Here is a 23,489-nt window from a genome sequence, read left to right as displayed (position 1 = left end):
TTGTTGAATATTTTATTGATTTACATTTCAGATGTTATTCCCTTTCCCCATTACCCTCCCCCAGAAACTCCCATCCCATCCCCCCTCCTCCTCCTTCTATGAGGATGTGCCCCCATCCACCCACTCCCCACTCTGCCCACACTGGGGCATCCAGCCTTCACAGGACCAAGGCCCTCCTCTCCCACCTATGCCTGACAAGGTCATCTCCTCCACTACATATACAGCTGGAGCCATGGGTCTCTCCATGTGTGTTCCTAGGCTGGCTGTTTAGACCCAGGGAGCTCTGATTGGTTGGTATTGTCACTCTCCACATGGGGCCACAAACCCCTTTAGCTCCTTCAGTTCTCTCTCTAACTCCTCCATTGGGGACCCCTTGATCAGTTCAATGGTTGACTGTAAGAATCTGCCTCTGTATATGTCAGGCTCTGGCAGAGCCTCTCAGGAGACAGTTATATCAGGCTCCTGTCAGCATCCACTTCCTCTCTGTATTTGGTGACTGCACATGAGATGAATCCCCTGGTGGGGCAGTCTTCAGACAGCCCCTCGTTCTATCTCTGCTCCACACTTTGTCTCCATATTTTCTCCCATGAGTATTTTGTTACTCCTTCTAAGAAGGACCGAAGCACCCCTACTTTGGTCTTCATTCTTCTTGAGCTTCTTGTGGTCTGTGAATTGAATCTTGGGTATTGTGAGCTTTGGGGCTAATATCCATTTATCAGTGAGTGCATACCATGTGTGTTCTTTTGTGGTTGAGTTACCTCACTCAGGCTGATATTTTATAGTTCCATCCATTTGCCTTTCTCCACATCCTTGCCAGCATCTGCTATCACCTGAGTTTTTGATCTTAGCCATACCAACTGGTGTGAGGTGGAATCTCAGGGTTGTTTAGATTTTGATTTACGTTCCCCTGATGACTAAGGATGTTGAGCATTTCTTTAGGTGCTTTTCGACCATTCCTGAGTTTCCTCAGTTGAGAATTCTTTGTTTTGCTCTGTACCACATTTTTAATAGTATTATTTGATTGTCTGGAGTATAATTTCTTGAGTTCTTTGAATACATTGGATATTAGCCCTCTATCAGATGTATGATTGGTAAAGATCTTTTCCCAATCTCTTGGTTACTGTTTTGTCCTATTTGACAGTGTCCTTTGCCTTACAGAAATTGCAATTTTATGAGGTCACATTTGTCAATTCTTGATCTTAGAGCACAAGCCATTGGTATTTTGTTTAAGAACATTTCCCCTGTGCCCATGTATTCGAGGCTCTTCCTCACTTTCTCTTCTATTAGTTTCAGTGTATCAGGTTTGAATTTTGTCAAATGCTTTCTCAGCATCTAGTGATGTGATCATGTAGGTTTTTTTCCCTTTGAGTTTGTTTATATAGTGGATTACATTGATGGATTTCCGTATATTGAACCATCCCAGCATTCCTAGGATAAAGCCTACTTGATCATGATGAATGATTGTTTTGATGTGTTCTTGGATAACGTTTGTGAGAATTTTATTGAGTATTTTTGCATTGATATTCATAAGGGAGATTAGTCTGAAGTTCTCTTTCTTTGTTGAGTCTTTGTGTGGTTTAGGTATGAGCACAATTGTGGCTTCATAGAACAAATTAGGTAGTGTTCCTTCTGTTTCTATTTTGTGGAATAGTTTGAAGAGAATTGGTATTAGGTCTTCTTTGAAGGTCTGATAGAATTCTGCACTGAAACCATCTGGTCCTGGGCTTTTTTTTTTCAATGGGAGTCTCAATGACTGCTGCTATTTCTTTAGGGGTTATAGGACTTTTTAGGTCATTTATGATCCTGATTTAACTTTGGTACCTGATATCTGTCTAGAAAATTGTCCATTTCATCCAGATTTTCCAATTTTGTTGAGTATAGGCCTTTGTAGTAGGATCTGATGATTTTTTGAATTTCCTCAATTTCTGTTGTTATGTCTCCCTTTTCAGTTCTGATTTTATTAATTTGGATACTGTCTCTGTGCCCTCTGGTTAGTCTGGCTAAGGGTTTATCTATCTTGTTGATTTTCTCAAAGAACCAGCTCCTGGTTTTTGTTGATTCTTTGTATAGTTCTTTTTGTTGATACTTGGTTGATTCAGCCCCAAATTTGATTATCTCCTGCCATCTACTCCTCTTGGGTGTATTTGCTTCTTTTTGTTCTAGCTGTCAAGCTGCTAGCATATGCTTTCTCCAGTTTCTTTTGGAGGCACTCAGAGCTATGAGTTTTCCTCTTAGCACTGCTTTCATTGTGTCCCACAAGTTTCTGTATGATGTGCCTTCATTTTCATTAAATTCTAAAAAGTCTTACTTTCTTTATTTCTTCCTTGACCAAGTTATCACTGAGTAAAGCATTGCTCAGTTTCCACGTGTATGTGGACTTTCCATTGTTTTTGTTATTATTGAAGACCAGCCTTAGTCCATGGTGATCTGATAGAATGCAAGAAATTATTTCAATCTTTTTGTATATGTTGAGGCCTGTTTTGTGACCAATTATATGGTCTATTTTGGAGAAGGTACAGTGAGGTGCTAGAAAAAAAGTATATTCTTTTGTTTTAGAATGAAATGTTCTATAGATATCTGATAAATCCATTTGGTTCATAACTCCTGTTAATTTCACTGTGTCTCTGTTTAGTTTCTGTTTCCATGATCTGTCCACTGCTGAGACTGGGGTATTAAAATCCCCCACTATTATTGTGTGAGGTGCAATGTGTGCTTTGAGCTTTAGTAAAGTTTCTTTTATGAATGTGGGTGCCCTTGCATTTGGAGCATAGATATTCAGAATTCAGAGTTCACCTTGGTAGATTTTTTTCCCTTGATGAGTATGAAGTGTCCTTCCTCATCTTTTTTGATAACTTTTGGTTGAAAGTTGATTTTATTTGATGTTAGAATGGCTACTCCAGCTTGTTTCTTGAGACTATCTGCTTGGAAAATTGTTTTCCAGCCTTTTACTCTGAGGTAGTGTCTGTTTTTGTCACTGAGGTGTGCTTCCTGTATGCAGCAAAATGCTGGGTCCTGTTTACGTATCCAGTCCATTAGCCTATGTCTTTTTATTGGGGAATTGAGTCCATTGATGTTAAAAGAGATTAAGGAAAAGTGATTGTTGCTTCCTGTTATTTTTGTTATTAGAGGTGGAATTATGTTTGTGTGGATATTTTCCTTTGGGTTTGTTGGAAGAAGATTACTTTCTTGCTTTTTCTAGGGTGTAGATTCCCCCCTTGTGTTGGAATTTTCCATCTATTATCCTTTGTAGAGTTGGATTTGTGGAAAGATACTGTGTAAATTTGGTTTTGTCATAAAATATCTTGGTTGCTCCATCTATGGTAATTGAGAGTTTTGCTGGGTATAGTAGCCTGGGCTGGCATTTGTGTTCTCTTTGGGTCTGTATGACATCTGCCCAAGATCTTCTAGCTTTTATAGTCTCTGATGAGAAGTCTGGTGTAATTCTGATATGTCTGCCTTTATATGTTACTTGACATTTTTCCCTTACTGCTTTTAATATTCTTTCTTTGTATTGTGCATTTAGTGTTTTGATTATTATGTGACGGGAGGTATTTCTTTCCTGGTCTAGTCTATTTATAGTTGTGTAGGCTTCTTATATGTTCATGTTCATGAACATCTCTTCTTTAGGTTAGGGAAGATGTTTACCGGTTGTTTAAGTTGGGAATCTTCACTCTCATCTATACCTAGTATTCTTAGGTTTGGCCTTCTCATTGTGCCCGGGATTTCCTGGATGGTTTGGGTTAGGAGATTTTTGCATTTTGCATTTTCTTTGACAGTTATGTCAATGTTTTCTATGGTATCTTCTGTACCTGAAATTCTCTCTTCTATCTCTTGTATTCTGTTGGTGATGCTTACATCTATGACTCCTGATCTCTTTCTTAAGTTTTCTAGCTCTAGCATAGTCTCTCTTTGTGATTTCTTTATTCTTTCTTCTTCCATTTTTAGGTCCTGGATGGTTTTGTTCAATTCCTTTACCTGTTTGCTTGTGGTTTCTTGTAATTCTTTAAGGGATTTTTATGTTACCTCTTTAAGGGTTTTGACCTGTTTACCTGTGTTCTCCTGTATTTCTTTAAGGGAGTTATTTATGTCTTAAAAAGTCCTCTATCATCACCATGAGAAGTGATTTTAAAATAGAATCTTGCTTTTCCGGTGTGATGGAGTATCTAGGACTTCCTATGTTGGGTGAATTAGGTTCTGATGATGCTAAGTAACCTTGGTTTCTGTTGCTGATGTTCTTGGGCTTGCCTTTTGCCATCTGGTTATTTCTAGTGTTACCCTTCACTCACTATTTCTGACTAGAGCCTGTCTGTCCTGTTGTCTTGGTTGTGTCAGAACTCCTCAGAATCCAGTTGTCTCTGTGATCCTGTGATCCTGAGACCCTAGTTGTGATAGCTCCTGGGAGTCAGGCTGCTTAGGGCTCCTGAAGTCCTAATGTGCCCCATCTCCTGAGATTCTGTGATCCTATGATCTCATGTTCCTGGGTGTTTTAGAGCTCCTGGGAGTCCAGCTGACTCTGGGTGTTGTGGGATTGGGTGCAGAGCTGGAACCCAAGGTCTGCTCAGGGCACAGGCACAGACCAAAAGGAACCTGTTTTTCTTTTTAAACCCATCTCCCACGTTCTTCTACAAATACTTCAAAACTGAAATTATTGTTATGCAGTTTGCAGTGGGAAGAACAAGTTTCAAATCAAAATAATTCATGTTCAACACCTATGGCTACTAATCTCTCAAGGAAGGCTGAGGGTGTAGCTCAGTTGTTCCAGTCCTCCCTGGTATGCACCAGGCCTTCAGTTAGATCTTCGGCAGTGCATGCATGACCCAGGCCTAGTGGTACATGCCTATAAAACTCAGTCAATGGAGGCCAGGGAGTTAGGAATTCAAGGTCATTCTTGAAACATAGAAATTCAAGGCCAGCCTTGAAAGGAAGACAGAGAGAGGGGGTGGGGGAAGACCTCAAAAGTCTCAGCAGTTAGTTTTTATTATTTTAGTCATCTCTTTTCCATTCCACTTGTTCTTATTTAGCTCGGAAGTAGCCATGGCTGGACAGGTCAGCAGTGCCCACCTTTCATAAACACCTACCATCATCTCAGAGCTCTCAGTCTGGAGCATGGCCTGGGACTAGTCAGAACTTATCCTTACCAAACAGCAACTGTTTCCTCAAGGGATATCACAGTCTTTCCTCTGAGCAACTACACTTAGCCCCACACTGAGTCCTGGATCCTAGACTTCATCATGGCCCATCTGGCAAGGACTTATGTGACAGGTTGTAGAGTGGACTTTGTGACAGGCTGTAGAGTGGGCATTCAAAGTCCACTTAAAAATGCAAGATTGCCAGTGAAACGATCTCATAAAGCTTGCATCACAAGTCACGCACACATAAGGTCTGTGTTAACTTTTCCTGCTTCTGTGATGGAACGCTATGACAAAAGCAGCTGAAAGAAGGGAACATCTCTTTGGGCTCTTTTGGAGGGCTCAAACCACAAGGGCAGAAGCTTGAGAGAGCTGGTCTCACTGTCTCAGCAATCAAGAAGCAAGGATGAAGGGATGATGTACTCAGACTGATTTCTCTTCTTTATTTAGTTCAGGACCTCACTCCAGGAAATGGAGGCACCATTGGGAGGTTAGGGTCTGCCTCCCAAACTCAATGAACCAAATCAAGATAATTCCTTGCAGACATACTTAGAGGCCATCCAAATTAAAACAGTCCTTCATAGGCACTTCCAAAGTGCCTTTAACTTTGATGATTCTACATCCTGTCAAATTAGCACCACACAGTTCTATGATGCAATGAAACCTCTGTCCAGGGCCAGTGAGGTTAGTTAGTGGATAAAGGTGGCCACTTGAAAAGCCCATCTCTGGGATCCCACACGGTGGAAAGGGAAAGGGAATGGCGACTTCTGACCTCCACATGCATGCCATGGCATGTGCGTCCAAACATACACACACACTAAAATTTCTAAACAGTAATCTAACATATACAGATGTGTATATGTGTGTGTGAATATGTGTATGTGTATATGTATATATATACACATATATATTTAATGCCCATTCAAACTCAGTAGTTATGATATGTATTTTGTAAACTGACTTCAAAGAGAGAAAACGATTCCTTCTGCTGGTCAACTGTGAACAGGAGAAATTTATTCTTTACCTGCTGGTTTACCAGGAATAGGTGGAATCCACCCCTTCCCTAAGGCCAAACTAGTTCCCCAATATCTCTGAATCAACAGAATACACTGGAAACAACCCAGTAAGAACTCTAATCTAGTCCATAAGTACTCCAGCAACTTCTTGGAACCTTAAGCATCTACATAAAAGGACTCAAGAACTGTGGGGGTGAAGATGAGTGTAGGAGGGTGAGAGATGAGAAGGTGGCCTGCTTTGGCTTTAGCTCTTACAGACATCCTGCTAGAGACCTAGATATGTGGAGATCTAGATTCACTTCCCAAAACCATTATAGCAAACACCACAGACTGGATGTCATAAGCCACACAAGTTTATTCCCTCACAGTTCCAAGGCAAAAGTCCAATGTGGAGAGCGTTTGCAAGGTTCTCTGCTTCTGGTGTCTAGGGGTTGGGAACCTGCCTGCTGCTTCTCTTCACTTCTGGTAGCCACCAACACTTGCTGGCACTCCTTGGTTTAGAGGCACTCGCCACCAATATCATGTTTGTTGTGGCATCCTTTCTGTGAGTATCTCTATCTCACTGACTTCTTATCATACGGGTCAGATCAGGGTTTATGCTCACCCAGCATGGTCTAGTCTTAACTGCATACATTTGCACTGATCTCCTTCCCACACTCCATTGCGTTCTGAAGTTCGTAGTCAATACGAATGCTTCGAATCACTGTTCAAATGAAAGCTACCTTGGACAGTCTTGTTCCAGGCCAAGCCCCTAGTGCCTGGGGGACAACAGTAGGCCTGTAGAACAATCCAAGCTGCTGAGTGAGAAGGGAGTGAGTGACTAACTCAAACCCACCACAGGAGGATTGGTACAGGATTTGTTACACACTACAGACAACCAAAACCACCCTCTGAAACTTGAGAGGTGAGTGACCAACTGTTAGTTTGAAGAAACGTATAAATAAGTAAATAATAAAACAGACACAAGTCCTAGTGGGGCATGAGAACTCTGCAGGCTTTACACACAAAGCTAGTACAGCTTTCCTGCATACTCTTTTGTTCAATTACTGTACTCTGCCATGGACTTCTGGATGTGGTTTCCTGTTTAAAAGGAGAAAGGGAATTAGAGGGTTTGCCAGGCGGAGGTGGGGGTATTTAAAATGGCTAAAAAAGGCTGAGCCACAGGGGAGGGACTGGAACGCTAAGATCAGACTTCGGACAGTCTGTCTCCAGTGAAGGATGTGCTATGTTTGATACCCTATGGAAAAGGAAACAGAAGAGAAGGGCTTAGTTTACACCCGACCTGTTAGTCTTAAAAGAGACGGGTCCTACAACATAATCTAGCAATAGCATCTTCATCCTGTTTAGACAGTGAATTCAAATCTCTATTTCCTGCATCAAACCAGATGAAGAAACTGGCACGTTGCATAACATGGCACAACAATTTCCAAAGAATATGGAGGCTGAGAAATGGTCAATAGTGATCATTTGTAGTAACTATGTAGCCTGTTATAAAACTCTTGGATAAGAACACATAATGCAAGGAAGAAAAAAGTACCTGTAAAAAACAACAACAACAATAAAAACAAAGGTAGACTGTGATTGCCATAGACTCCTGGAGAAATAGCAACACTTCACGTAGAATAAGAACCTAGTAGACTGAAGTTAAAGTTAAAAGGTAACAGTCCTTCCCCGCCACCAATTAGGAATCTAGTAGGTGAGTTCTTTGTGCCCTGTGGAGTTTCATACTCCTTTGGAAAAGGACCTTCCTCCCATGGTCATTGTGTGAAGCAAATGGAATATAGTGCGGACACACTTAGAACAGATCAAAAGAACAGGGCAACAACATGTTCTTACCCTTCAGCAGATAATTGTGCATTTTCAATGGAAAAATATTTCCTGCAATGCTCATTTCAAATATAGCGGGCTATAACCTAGAGAAACTGCTGAGAAGGTGCTAGGCACCCCTGATCTTAGGAGTTGGATATTGAGATTTCATGGTGGGTGATGTGGATCTCAAGACTTCCCGCTATGTGTTGCCCCTCCCTCTTGTGTAATGGCAATGCTAATTGTTGGCTATTGGGGAACTTCCATTCCAGGAGAGCTGCCCTCCTACAGTATCTACCAGATGCATCTGTCATCTATGCTTATTGTCAAGTCAAACTCACACCATTGCCAAGACAAAGCTGGCATCTAGAACATATGTTTTCTCCTTGGGGTCTTGATTAGCAGCCAGTTTGGCATCTTAGAGCATCATGGAAATTAAAAAGACTGAATTTATTGTTCGACATTTCTTCAAGTATTGGCATATGAATTTCCAAACAAATGTAAAAGAAACTAAGATTTGATAACCATGCACAAAACAACTTCAAAAAATGGCTTTGTGTCATCCTTACAAATGCCTCTAACACTGAGATTATTTTTTCACTTGAAGGTTGAAGATTTCTCAGGCACTTACCTAATGCCACAGAACTAAATGCAATGGAGCCAGAGTGTGAATCCCTGTGGTCTGACTTCAGAATCCAACCTCTTGCTGTTTCACAATGCGTCCTTGGAACCTCATGCTAGAATCACAGGGTGGACTGAGAAGCTTACGCCTTCCTCCCAGACTGGGGTTATTGGCAGCAGCTTCACCAAAGATGAGCATACAAGCTATAGCATGTCCATATTCTTTTTATAACTGCATGTGCACACACACAAGCACACACACACACACACACACATATATATATATATACACATACATACACATATATACATGCAGCATGTATTCACATATACACATAAATAAAAATAAAATCTTTATAAAATGAAATAATTCCCAGAAGTAGCATCATAAGTGAGCTAAAATATGAAGTTTACAGCCTTTACACAAAATTACTAACTTGATATGGAATACTGATGATCTCACCTGATTAGAAATCTGATTAATGCATGGCTTTTGCTATCAAATTTAGAAATCGAATACCGTCCAACAAATGCAAATTTACAGTGAAAGGTTTTTTGGTTTTTGTTTTCTTCTTCCCTTTTCATTGTACTAGGGACAGCTCTAGATCAGCAACTGAGCTGTGTCCCCTGACCATGGGTTCAGTAAGGCACAGAACATGAAATCACTCTTTTGTGACCTTGGGACTAAGTAGCCTTTCTCAGTGAAATTCTTCATGTTTCTGATTTCAAACGAATTCCTTCTCTATAAAATTCCCCTTGTCTTTTTAGAGAGAAACTTTCTAAGCCTATGATACATGCAGATGAAGACTCCCCCCACCCCCAAACTCGGGAAACCCTTACTCAAGTCACAGCCACCCAAAAATCGCAAGACACCGTACCTGGATGCAATCAGCAGAGGTTTATTAGGGAGAGTTGGCTAGCCAACGGTCAAATCGCTTGCCCACGCAGGAGCTGAATTTGATAAAGCCAGTCAGTCTGAGAAGGGTTTTTAAAGGAGGAAACCACAAACCTGCAGAGTGAGGAGAGGGTGAAGGGTTGCTAAGGAAATATAACATAAAAATAGCGTAGAATTCCAGAGAAACCTAATCTAAATGAATCAGGGTCATGTGGAAAACACTCTGTATACTCATTCTTCTCAAAATGTGGTCTTGCCCTGTCATTTACTCAACTATTTCTCAGTTGTTGTCCTGTCATCGTGGTTACTAGTTTCTCAGCCCCACCTAGATGACTTGCATTTTTCTTTGTGGTCAGGAATGTGTCTTCCTGCTTTGGGCCTTCCCCACCCACAGGTGGGTTCTCTTCCCTGAGGCTTGAGGAATGTTAATCCAGCAAGTGTCTTCTGACTCAGGTATAATGTACTCCTCCCAGAATGTGTCTCAGGGCAGTGAAGACCTGAAATCTTACATCCAGTTTCAGTTTCTTGGAACTAGTGAACCTGCATTCTTTTGCTCAGGTCGAGGGGTCATAAAAACTTTCTATATTTTTCATGCCCTTTAAAGAAAAGCCTGAAGAAAAGTCTATATATATTTTATAAAGTGATCTTTATAATTTTTCACTCTACACAGATACTGTCTAAAGATTCACTTCCTTAGTTTGTCAGTTCTAAGACACTCTCCACTCTGACCTGTATCTGGCTTTGTAAACAGCAAAGGAAGAAAAGGAAAAAAACTATCAGCTAAACTATGCAAGTTTCCCTCACTCACCCTCTCCTCTTCTTCCCTCCCTTCCCTTCCCCACTGTCTCTGTCTCTCTGTCTCTCTCTGTCTCTGTCTCTGTCTCTGTCTCTCTCTTTCTCTCTCTTTCTCTCTCTCTCTGTCTCTCTCTGACTCTCTCTCTCTCTCTCTCTCTCGATCTCTCTCTCGATCTCTCTCTCTGTCTGTGTGTGTGTGTGCTTTTGTGTGTTTGTGTGTGTGGGTATGTGAGTGTATGAGTATGTGTGTACTCGTGTGTGTGTGTGTGTGTGTGTGTGTGTGTGTGTGTGTGTGTGTCTGTGTTGCACATAGGGCTTCAAAGCATATTTTCTACCTATACCTCAAGCTCCTATCTTGATTTCAAAAAATGTGTGTTGCAGAATGTGTGGAAAATAGCACCATTGGTAGTTTGTGTTTCATTTCTCTTATTAATACATGCTTGCTTAAGAGGAAATTTGTCGTGTTTATTTCCATTTCCTCTGAGCACTGTATGTCTTATGTGCAGTATCTTTTCAATGTGTGCACTATATTGAATTGTCCTACAGCTATTCCAGATTCCCAAAACGACGAGCTCTTAATTTGCTCCTGTCCTTTGCCCAAACTTACAGGTAAATCTCATCTATAAATCATTAAATAAAGAAGAGGGCATGTGGAATTGCAGATTTTCACCTCTCCCTCCACTCCTTCAAATCCCAATTCTGTAGTAGACCATCTGCTGCAGCCTCTTCCCTGCCTTACCCCATCTCCAGTGGACCATGCAGACCTTCCCCTACAATCTTCCTTCCCCCAACTGTTGCTTTATCCCATCCCCCCAATTCCTGCAGGCATTCCCTGGGAACTCTGAGGCCACTCCAGCCAGGAAAGCAGGTAGGTAAGCTAACTTCAGATCTTCACTTCTCCCTCTATTCCTCCAAGTCTAACCCCAGTCTCATTCCCAGTTCTCTAGGAGAACACCTTCTAATGTCTCCTTTCTTCTCCAAATCCCATCTCCAATGGATCATATAGGCCTTTTCCCTCAATCTCTTTTCCCTCCCCTAATCCCATTATTCCATCTTCCAATACTAGCAGGTGTTCCCAGGAACCTTCAGCCAAGCCTGACAGGCAGGGAAGTAGGCCAGCAAAGGGTAGTGGGTTGGCCTAACTGTTCATATTCTAATGCTAATTGCTGGTCTCCAAGATTTGGAGCCTGCACCTAGCCTGAGGGACCCTGCCCCCAGTTAATTTTGATTGGTAAATAAAGATACCAACAACCAATAGCTAGGGAAAAGAGACATTGGCAGGGTTTAAGTTTCCCAGACTAGTGACCAGTTTAGGTTTTCCTGACTAGAGACCACAAGGAACAAGCCTGAGAAAGAGGGGTCATGAGATAGAGAAGCAAGAAGAGTCACCATGGCCTCTGGACCAAGAGAACATGCCCAGAGGGCTGCCCAATTGGTTTAAGAGCAGCCACGTTGAAACATAGTAAATAATAAATGACAGTTTGGGGTTACCGATGGGAAAGTAGATTCTAACAGCATGGAGGGTAGGCAATTGCCCAGCTATTGTGCTGCTTAAGCCATATTAAAATATAAAGGCTGTGAGTGTCCTTCATCTAGGAACATAAATGGTCAAAGGTGAGAAGGAACACCCATGGGAACCCTCAAACAATCCAGACCATTGCCAAGACTAAAATTTGTTCTCCACTGTCTTAGTTGGATTTTCAATGGTATGAAGAGACACCATGACCAAGGCAACTCTTATAAGGACAACATTTAATTGGGGCTGGCTTACAGATTCAGTGGTTCAATCCATTATTATCAAGGCAAGAGCATGGCAACATAGATGCAGGCATGGCATGGGAGGAGCTAACAGCTCTACCTCTTGATCTAAAGGTGGACAGGAGAAGACTGTCTTGCATGCAGCTAAAAGGTGGGTCTCAAAGCCCACACCTACAGTGACACACTTCTGCCAGTCAGGCCACAGTTACTCCAATAAGGCCACACCTCCTAATAGGGCCACTCCCTGGGCCAAGCATATTCAAACCACCTTACCTTATCCACAAACTGATGGCAGAGCCCCATTACTGAAAAGAACATATATACAACTCATTGAACACGGAGAAGTTGTGTTGGTGCCTACATAGAGCTTTCACACCTCCATGTTATCATCTTTGGCACAGAAAGTTGCTGTCAGGCTACCAAAGGCATAAATGCCAACCAGCCACAACTCCTTTGATCTACAGTGGTGTCCCGCCTGTAGCATATACTAGGGCAATGGTAACACAAAGTTTGTGAGAGTAACCAACCAATATCTGGTTTGACTGAAGACCCACTTCAGAAGATGAAACTCATACCTGGGCACTGCTTGGGTGACCAAGAATATGAGATTAGATAGCCTAGGGACCTAGGGTAAAACCAAATACTACTGTCCTTAAAAAAGAAGGAAGGAAGGAAGGAAGGAAGGAAGGAAGGAAGGAAGGAAGGAAGGAAAGAAGGGAGGGAGGGAGGGAGGGAGGGAGGGAGGAGGGAGGGAGGGAGGACAGATTAGGGGAGAAGCAATAATATCACTCCTAATGACAATCTGCTACATTCACAGATCAGTGCCTTGATCAGTCATTGTCAGAAAAGTTTCCTCCTCAGCAGATGGGGACAAATACAGAGACCCACAGTCAGAGGTATGGAAAGAGTGAGAGACCATGGAACAGACAACACTAAATGGGATGTTTCCATCAAACCCCTCCCCTTGGAGCTAGGGAGGTCTGTGGAAGAGGCAGCAGAAAGTATAAGAGCCACAGGGGATGGAGGACACCAATAAAACAAGCCCCTCTAAATCTACATGATCAAGGCTCATAGACACTCACAGAGACTGAGGCAGCATGCGCATGGCCTGCACGAGTCCTAAAGCTGGAAGAAGTGGACACGTGCTTCCATCTCCAACCCAGAAGCAATCTGCAACTGATAACCACGTCCAAATGAAAGTTTTGTTTCCTCCAAGGCAGTCTCACTAGGGAAACAAACTACTTTTGAGGGTAGGCTACACGCCCAGCATGCAGCCAACACAAAACCTCAACAGCCTCTTTGGAGGTTATCTCATAATCTTCTGTCAGAGTTCTTCCTTTTTAAATTTTTTTTATTTTATTATTTATTTTATTTATATATGTTTTTTCAACTTTCTTTTTATCCTTCAGTTCCTTTGCATTTATATTACAGCTTCCAGTTTAGTTTTTTATGGAATTCCTGAGTGTGGACATGAGTGGGCTTGTGTTTCTTATGCCTTCTCTTGGGCAATTTTCTGTTCGTTTGTTTTGTCCAAGTTAGATGTGTTAATTTTTGTTTTATCATATTATATTGTGTTCTTATCCACAGAAATCTATGTGTTGTCTAATGAGAGACAGAAGGAGGTGGATTCAGTTGGGAGAGGACATGGAAGGAGCTGAGAGGAGTAGAGGAAAGGGAAGCCATAATCAGAGTATACTATGTGAGAAAATGATTTTCAGTAAAAGTGAATAGAAATAATGATCCTAACCCCCACTTACTGTAAACTATGACAATTATTTGTGGTGCTGGGATACGGCTAATTTGGTAAAGCACCTGAGCTATGTGCACAAGGACCTGAGTTTGCTGTTGAAGCACCATGTAAAAGCTAGGCACTGAGTGTGTGTGTGTGTGTGTGTGTGTGTGTGTCTGTCTGTCTGTGTAACTCCAGCAATGCTAAGGGGTAGAATGACAGGCTGATCCCTGGAGCTCACTGCCCATCAGACTTGATGGACTTCAGGGTTAGTGAAAGAAATTGTCTCAAAAATATAAGGTGTAGAGCAACTGAAGAGGATACCCATGCACCCACACGAATGCATGAATACAGATGCACACATGTACGTATTCACATGAATGCATGAACATGGACATACCCATACACCCACCCACACAAATGCATGGATACAGATGCACACATGTACGTATTCACATGAATGCATGGACACACACATGCACACAGGTTGTTTGTTAGATCTGTACTGTATCTATCTGGTATTCATAGCTGTTCCACTTTGCAACCCTTTTGGAAAATGGACCAAGCAGGGATTGGCATACAGGAATAGAAGCCAAGTCAAACTGAAGTCTCTTGCCTTTGCCCTTAGAAAATTTAAGAGTCTCGGTAAATCCATGGCTATTTGATTGACAGCATGGAGGGGCGACTTAGTCAACTACTAGCTTAGTGATACTACATAACAGATAACAAAAGCTCTGTGCCACTCAGTAGTTCCAATGTTTGACTCACACGCTTTAGCGGAGTGCTCTGCTGATTTCTGCTGGGGCTGTTCACATAGATTCAAGTCAGCTGGGAGCCAACTGGGCTGGGCTGGCTCACTGGAGCAGCTAGACTAAAGATATTCTGCTCCCACGAGCCTCTCATTCTCTTCCTGGGAGCACAGACCCAGCCTAGACAGGCTCTTCTCTTCTCACAGAAATTGGCAGGGTATAGAAAAGCAAGCGGAAACATGCCAGGCTTCTTAAGGCCTGAGCTAAGAATTCCAAGCTGTATACTGCTACGTCTGTTATTCCTAGTGGGTGAAGCAAGCCTGTGCATGTTAATATAGGGAAACACCCTTCAGGACAAGGCTAAAAAGTCCCAAGGGGAAAGGCACAGTTACAAGGAAGGGTAAAGAGTCAGAATGAGTGATGTCATTATTTAGGGTAATGATGGCCTCTCAAGCCACAAATGCCAGAGTTGACAGTCACATGCATGTTCTCATCTGTTCTTCAGAAGGGAATAAGCAGAACTGAGCAGATGAGATTATTACTACTCTACAGGGTTGGTAGCATGCAGGGGACAGAGCACTGAGGAAACCTGTCCACGCTATAGGCTGTGAGGTGAGTATTGGAGAGTCAAGCCTGTACTACACCAGCTCTTCATGGATGCCTTTTCTGTAAGTATGAAGCAGAGCAGAAAGGCAGGGAAGAGCAAGGGGACAAGAGCCCTCGGAAGTAGAGTTTCCACCCCAGCCAGCAACTGTTTAAGGCCTTCCTCCCTCCCCAGTTTTCTAGAAATCTTACTGGAACCCCATTTCTAAAGAAAGGGCATGCACCTTGTGCAACCCAGGGATCCTGGTTTTACTCTATGGATTTTAATTCTGTACAAGGGACCTCCAGGGCTTCCCTATGATATAGTCTCCCTATATCAGAATAGAGAAAAGAGGGAAGGTTTCTTAACAATCTTTAAAGATATAATTTGATAGCTACCAAAATGTCATATATGTCTAATATTAAGAAAATTAGCTCTCACTTTCCCTTGAGAGGCCCATATCCAAGCTAGCCTGTGTTTCACCTCCTCTCCTCAGCATCTTTCTCTCTCTTAATCCTCACGATTAAAGACTACGTTAAAGTATCTCTAGTAAAATGTCTAACTCTGTCTGCTTCACTCTAGATAATCCTGCATTTCTTTTCTGCATGGAAGTCCCAAGCTCTGGCTTGGCTTGAACCAGTGTCCCTGAAAGATAAAAAGACCTGCTGAGATTGGTGAGGGTGACAATGTGAAGGTCTGTCTGTCTGCCACTCATTGCTGACAGGCATGGTGTCTGTGTGTCTTCAGGAAAGGACTAGGCCAATTCAGAGGGACTCCAGATATTGGATGTTAGGAATAACCAACCATACGTAAGTATCTGGGCGATTTGTTTTGGCTGGTTGCTAGACTGTAGACACAAACGCATTAATCTGCAAGCTGATTTGGTTAAGGCATTCAAAGAATGATGAAAACGTAAACCAGCGGCAGCACTGACATTATTCAATCGGCCTCACACTGAAAAACTGCTCATGAGTTTTCTGTCTTCGATTGGTTAGAAAAAAGACGAGTTGGGGTGATGGATTGTAACACGTTGGAAGCAATTGGTTTCGTAAGGTAAGGGGTGTTAATTTAGAAATATCGATACTTTTGCCCTCCTGGAGGATTAGTACAGGGAACACACTGGAGTTCCCCCAGTGACCTGATGGTCTTATTGTTTCATCGACACAGCGAATGCCTCGGGGACTTGACACTTAAGAATAAGTGAGCTTAGGCCTTCCTACCAGAAGTCAGGTTCCTACCACCCTCTGTTATCTACACACAGAGGGAGGAAGCTTGAAATGCAAGGTCACCTAATGAAATGTTTAGGGAGAAAACAACTTTAGTAGAAATGTTCCCAGTGGTCTCTGCCTCTCCCAGCCAAAATTACAGACACTGATGTATAACCAATCACAGGGCATCCTGCACTGCTGTCCCCATGTCTGTGACTTGTGGGTTGTTTTTTTTTTTTTTAACTGTTTGTGTGATCATCTTTCTGCAACTCAGAGTATGAGTGTGGACCAGTCCATTTCTGGTTCAGTTCTCACACGCTGGGCCTAAAGCATTTGTCAGATGAGAGGATGCTGTCAACATATATCATTCTCCCTCTGTGTAGCATATTACCTGGGACCCAGAACAGGGAGTGGAGAGCCAGTATGAGGAGACACAATTTTCATTAGTAGCCCTGTCCTGATTCCTAAAAGCTTCTCCCTTTTGTCCTGACAGAGGCAGCACTGTTCTCTATACTCCAGGAATCGTTCTTTATCTTTCTTGTCCTTCACTCGGGCCCGGAGGACACGACAACCCATGTGGTGCAGCCCAGTGCACACGTAAGCCTTTCTGCCATGAACGCTGCTACAGCCCCCTTGCCAACTGAAATGCTTCATTTCTGAGCTGCAGCTCCATCTGTTCCCAGTGAAGCCTTATCCAAGTCCCCAGACCAGGTCATGTATTATCATCACAGCCTCGAAGAACTGCCTACTTCTCTCTTCGGAAGCACAAACTACAGATTTCCTTCTTCCAGACGTGGTGTGCACCAGTGTTCTCGAGTGTGTGGGGAGGTGTATTTGCATACACAGGCATGCCCACGTGAGACCAGCGCTGGACATCGGCAGGCATGCCCACGTGAGACCAGCGCTGGACATCGGGTGTCTGCCTCATCAGTCTCTGTCATACTTGAGGAGGGAGACCATTAGTTCATCTTCTGCTGCTGTAATGAAATATCATAAACAATACAACTTATGCAACTTAGACAAGAAAAAGATTTGGGAGACTTACAGGTCCAAAGGGGCCAGAATCCATGGTGCTGGTCAAGGTAGATGGTGGCAGGAACAGGAAACCGAAAGCTCGGATCTCCAGGCCTAAAGAAGGAGAAGTAGAAATGGCATAAGGCTTTGGAACTTCAAAGTCCCCCTCCCAGTGACATACCAGCCTCCGGACAGCAAGGCCACACCTCCTAAACTTCCCCCCAAACAATGTCACCAACTGGGGAACCAAGTGCTGAGGTGCCAGAGCCTTGGGATGCATTTCTCTTTCAAATTACCTGAGGCTGGGCAGTTCACTTGAACCTAGAACTTCCCAATTCAACCAGTCCAGCCAGCCTCTTGCTCCAGAAATCTTGCCTGCAGAAATGATGTGCTGGGATTGTAGGTAAGTGACACCACCTGCCTGGCACTAAAGCTAGTACTTTACCACCTCTTGTGTGCGGCTTGCTTGAGTCATCACTGATTAATGACTGTGTCTCTACTGGGCTAGCAGCTCCAGGAACACTGAGATTGGGGCAATTGTGCCTACTATTTAGTCTCCATGCTCCCCATTTAATACTAGGGCTTCACAGTGAGGTTGACATTGGGTGAATAGATACTTACTGAGTGAAGCAGTCAATGAATGAAACACACACACACACACACACACACACACACACACACACACACACACGTATTTATCACATCTCTTCTTCCTCTGTCTAATGTGCCTACAGGTGGCAGATGTGCTTAACGGCAAACATTATGATAATATGTCAAAACCTCTCTCTCTCTTTCTCTCTCTCTCTCTCTCTCTCTCTCTCTCTCTCTCTCTCTCTCTCTCTCTCTCTTGTTTCTTTCTTTTGCATAATGTATGACAAGAAATTTCAGTTCCTGCCAGCTACTCCCTAGAGATCATTTGACTTAAAGAACCAAGCAGGAGCTCCATATTTTGAGGCTGTATGTTCTATATTGTAAGTCAGTCAAGAGTACAAGGTGAAGCCCTTTTTTGTTTGTTTGTTTTTATTTTTCCTTTTTTAAGGTATTAATCCATACTTTATTAATAGATACAAATCCCAGAACAAAAGTCCTGTTAGAAAAATTCTAAAAGTAATTCATGGGTTTTCCGTTCAAAATCAAAAAGCCAGAAAAAAATTCTAAAAGAGCTGTATTCGATCTTCAGACAGTCTTCTCTGGATAGCTGCTAGAAAACATTCTAAAAGAGCTGTGTTAGGAGCTGGAGAGATGGCTCCAATGGTTAAGAGCACTGACTCCTCTTCCAGAGTTTCAGAGTTCAATTCCCAGCAACCACATGGTGGCTCACAACCATCTGTAATGGGAATCCAATGCCCACTTCTGATGTGTCTGAAGACAGTGACATGTATTCGCATATATAAAATAAATAAATAAATCTAAAAAAAGAGAGAGTTGTATGTTAGCTCTCTAAGTAATTATTGAGATTTCTGACCAAGAAATACTGTTAGAAAAAAATTCTAAAGAACTGTTTTTGCCTTCTGAAAGCTCATTTCAGGCAGACCAAAATATATCAATTTAGTTATTTATTTCAGGTTCCCTTTTGATTATCCTATGAAATCAGCATCCAGTGACCCCGGGTCTTTAATTCTTAGAAGACAGCAAGCATATTTTTTTGTAACTTTGCCAAAGAATTCAGAGATCTGCCTGCCTTTATAAATTTAGCTGGGTGGGACCTCGTTCTGAGATCACCATTCCAACCACACCAGAACCTAATTCACTCTGTCCCAGAATGACCTTGAACTCAGGAATCTGCCTGTCTTTGTGTCCTTCTGACAAACCGGTGAAGAGGTCATCTTAGAGCCTTTGTAAAATTCCACCAGGCCCCCTCCCTTCCCAGAAGGGAGAAGTCCTTAGAGCACGTAGGTACCCCTTACCCCCTAGAAGAGGGGTTGTAGAACATGCAGATACCTCTCACTTCCAGAACAGAGAGGCTGAATTACATTCTTCAGGAAAACCACGGGGGGGGGGGGTGGCGGGGGGGGGGGATTTTTGACCACCTGCAGACAAGTAAAGCCCAGAGCAGTAGACACACTCCTCAGAGCTGGCCAATCTAAGGACCAATCAGTTTAAAAGTCATACTGTTCTGCCAATCACGGGGGCCATCGCCTCTCCTTTTGGATGCAGGACGACCCCAGCATGCTGGAACAATAAACTCTTCTTTCTTTTGCATCTATATCTGGCTCTGAGGGGTTCACTCAGGGGGTCCCTGGTAGCTAAGACTCATCAGAGTCTTAACTGGCACAAAGTGTAGCTGCCTCTGTTCCTTTACATCTGTGAAGCTCTTTATACAATCCATACTGCATTCTTGTATTTTTGCATAGTTGAGAAATTATATATTTTCAAACTGATGTTTTTAGAGTTCTTTTCTCTAAACAGCCTTAAGTACTGTTCTGAAGGTCCCAGTGTTTACCATTTTTTCTGGGACATTAGTCACACCTTCACCTTCCAGACTCACTCTGTCTCTGATTATCATTGAGTCATTAACATTAACAGAGAGGACATTCCTCAGAGGGCTGTGAAAATATCTACATTATTATACAAATAAGCTTCACGTCCATGGTAGCCATCACACTCTCAGAGGCCCACTTTGATGGCCCTGTCCTAGGGCAGGAACCATGTCATTGTGTCCCACAAAGGCCATGCTGGACCTAGCATATCACAAAAAGTAATATATGTGTGAAATGTGAATTTTGTAAAATTTGTGGCATATGTATGTTTGGGGGTTAGAAAATAAGATCTTTTTCTTACTGTGGAACATATTTTTTAAAAATTAACCTTGAAGGTCAATGGCTACAGTTTAAGGAATGCAGACAAGAGAAAACTCATGAATCTCTGTAACCCTTCTTTTAAAAAGGTGAGGCAGGGGAGCCAGAAAACTGGCTCCATAGGTAAAGACACATGCTACCAAACCTAACAATCCAATTTTGATCCCAGGAGCCGTTATAGTGGTTATTCCCTTGCCTCCACACACGAACAATGGCACAAGTGCAAACACACACACACATACACACACATACACACACACACACACACACACACACACACACACATCCTAAATGCTTTTTTTAAAACCCCAATAAAGCAAGAAAATGATCATAAATATCCATCTCCACAGAGACTTCATTTTTACCATCAAATGAGTCATTAGTGAGCTTTGTGTCTCAGACACTCGTCACAGTTTATCACTCATATTTTAAAAACGCCTTCTACGCCCACCCTGCCACATATGGCCCCTGCTTGTTTGCAAAGAATGCTGATTTGCTTTCAAACAAAACTACTCCCATATGTTCATGATTCATTCCTTCCCTGCCTTTGCTTCATTTGTTTTACAGTTGGAATTTAATTCTGAAGCTGTTGGGGTGACAGAAAGCAACTGGGGAAAGGAAGAATTAAGAGGAAGGGCCCAGAGCCTGAGAAGAACACAGAGTTGGCATAGTTATATTGCTTATTAAGCTTGCTAAAGGGCTTCGTGCCTGTTGGGGGCAGGGGGAAGCCCCTTAAAGACACACAAAATTCCTCCATAAACTATCCTGGTAGTTAGCTAAAGTTAGGGAACAGAGAAGGCATGGAAATAGAGAAATGTCTAGTCTAGGTGGGTGAGAGCCTGAGGGGTCTTCAAAACAGTGCATCCACTGTGACAGCTAGTTTTGATTGGCTTGACACAAGCTAATATCACTTGGGAATCAATGGGGAATTGTCAGTGGTTCTCAATCTTCCTAATGCTGAAATCCTTTAATACAATTCCTTATGTTGTGGTGACTTCACCATACAATTAATTGCATCTCTACTTCCTATGGGTAATTTTGCTACTGTTATGAATCATAATGTAACTATCTGATACCCAGAATATCTGATGTGTGACCCCTATGAAAGGGTCGTTAGACCCCCACTGTCCCCAAAGGTGTTGTGACCCACAGGTTGAGAACCACTACTGCAGACTATGTTGGCTGTGGGTATGCTTGTGAGGGTTTTCTTAACTGGGTTGATTGAAGTGAAAAGACCTCCCTAGGATATGCCAACACCAGAGTCTGGACCCCAGACAGAATAAGAACAACATAACCATGAACGCATTACATGGTACTCTCTACTCTTAACTGTGGACACAATGTGACTAGTTGCCTTAAGTCCCCAGACTTTGACTTCCCCAGAGATAGACCATAACCATGAAACGTGAGCCAAATAAACCTTTGTCCCTTAAGTTGCTTTTGTTGGGGCAGTTTATCACAGCAATAGGACAGGAAGCTAAGACACCTGTCTTTAGGGAATATTAATGCAGGGGAAGAATGGGCTGGGTGATGTTTTCTGATGTGTGACTTTACAGGAGTAAAACATTATATAAAACTAGCTTATGCTTCTTAGAGAACTCACTCAGCCAATAATACTATACAGTAGAATGCATGCCATAGCCCTTTCCAGATAAAGGATACAATACTGAAAACAAGTTAGCAAGCCAGATTTTCTTTCCCTCGTGGAGCATATCTCAACAAGCGAAACAATTAAGCAAAAAATACACACAGCGGAGTATGCATTGTGGGAGAAGAAAAATGGAAGGACTCTAAGGAGATGTAGGGGATGAAGTTGGAGACTTAGTCTAGGAATTTTGTTTTGCTTTTGAGTGTATATGTAGTGTGTGTGTTTACATGCATGTTTGAATGTGCATGGGTACACGTGCAGAAGTGTGTTGTAGACTCAAGGTTGATGTCAGGTGTCTCCCTCAATCATTCTCCACTTACATAGTAAGGCAGGACATCTCTATGTGAACTCTGAGCTGGCTGACTTGAGTCCAGCTTGCTCTGAAAATCCCATCTCTGTCTTCTCACTGAGACTACAGCTGAGCCACCACACTCAGCTATGACATGGGTCCTGGAGTTCAAAATCTGTTCCTCCTGCTTGGAAGTACGTAACTGTTGAAGCCACCTCCCCAGTCCCAGGGTTATTCCTTTGAGTAGGGAAATCAGAGAATTATCACATCCACAACCTTCCTTTTCTCTTATTCTCTCCCCCCACTCTTTCTCGCTCCTCCCTGCCCTTCCTTCACCTAACTCACTCCTCCCCTCTCCTGCCCTTCCTTTCTCTGTATGGTAGAACTTTTAGAATCTACTCTCTTAGTTTTCAAATATACATCAGGACTAACAATAATTACAATGTATAACAGATCTAACTGAAACTTTGTATCCTTGACCCCTAATCCCTGGTAGAGACTCTTCTTCTACCAACTTGAATTTTTGTGGATTCCTGTATCAGTGAGATTATGCAGTTTGTCTATCTGCACCCTGGGTCTCTCACTGGTCATGTATTCTCCTCGTTCATCCATGAGCCACAGGTGACAAGATTTCTTCAATGGTCTACTTTTAGACAGAAGTAAGTTTGATGCACGACCAAAATCTGGTTGCTTTTTACTAATTTGGTGGATTTTTAACTAAAGAAAGAATTTTTATTTTAATCTTCATATATTTGGAATATGTGCAAATGTGGGAAATGGAGTTAAGAATAGTAGTAACTTCCTTTTGTGCTAAAATAATGAGGAAATTTTCTATAACTGTAACTAAAATTTCACTGTGAGGCTGTCACAAGTTTCTTTTTATTTCAGATGGTTTCTTTATAAGTCAATGTTCTGCTTTTCTGACAAGTTAACTGTCTTTATAAAGTACAAATCTCCTTAAATATCCTAAGTAATGGCCACTGAACCTTTGCTTATTTCTCATATAGTAGCATATACACAGAAAACAAACCTCATTTTACACATAAAGGATTATCAATTAGTTTTACATTATAGTGAAAAAAAACCAAAAAACTAGAGTTGCAACCTTTTAAGTCTTGTTTTTGTTTTTTATATCCATGAGTGCTTTACCTACTGGCTGTATGCCACATGCATACCTGGTGCCCCCAGAGGCTGAAACTGGAGTTACAGAGGGTTGTAGAGTGCCAGGTAGGAATGCAGTGGTAAGCCAGCCCCACCACCATAGGGAGGCCACCCTGTATAGCTCTCTGCTCTCTCGTTTGAGGCCGTGGCTTTCAGCCTTTGCTGCAAGTCATCTCTTACATTTTAGGCAGCACTTCTGCTGTCCAGGGGTGTTGAGGAAGTCACAGAGTCCATGGTGCCAACATGTGTGAGCTTTCCCAGCAGCACCATCTAGCACCTGCTTCTTATAT

The 23,489-nt window shown here is 42.4% G+C and overlaps 1 protein-coding gene across 19 annotated transcripts in view; it reads right to left on the bottom strand.

Moving 5' to 3' along the window:
- Positions 1-6,480: 6,480 nt before the first annotated feature.
- LOC143443762 (uncharacterized) overlaps positions 6,481-23,489 on the bottom strand; it is a 31,614-nt gene continuing 14,605 nt past the window's right edge. For 13 of the 19 annotated variants that reach the window (XR_013113054.1, XR_013113055.1, XR_013113051.1 and 10 more), the window contains 2 exons: positions 17,335-17,417; positions 6,481-9,581 (listed from right to left, as the gene is read on the bottom strand). Coding sequence is in view for 5 of the 19 variants with exons in the window: in XM_076941707.1 (XP_076797822.1) it covers positions 9,475-9,581; positions 17,335-17,417 (190 nt within the window). In the remaining 14 variants the exon portion in view is untranslated. Of the gene's footprint in view, positions 9,582-12,761; positions 17,232-17,334; positions 17,418-23,489 lie in introns of those variants that run through there. The other 6 variants (XR_013113045.1, XR_013113044.1, XM_076941708.1 and 3 more) reach the window with 6 other exon arrangements.

The sequence above is a fragment of the Arvicanthis niloticus genome, chromosome 10, assembly GCF_011762505.2.
Source record: "Arvicanthis niloticus isolate mArvNil1 chromosome 10, mArvNil1.pat.X, whole genome shotgun sequence".
NCBI lineage: Eukaryota > Metazoa > Chordata > Mammalia > Rodentia > Muridae > Arvicanthis > Arvicanthis niloticus.
The sequence above is the reverse complement of the archived record's forward strand: the minus strand, read 5'-3'. Positions and strand labels throughout refer to the sequence as shown.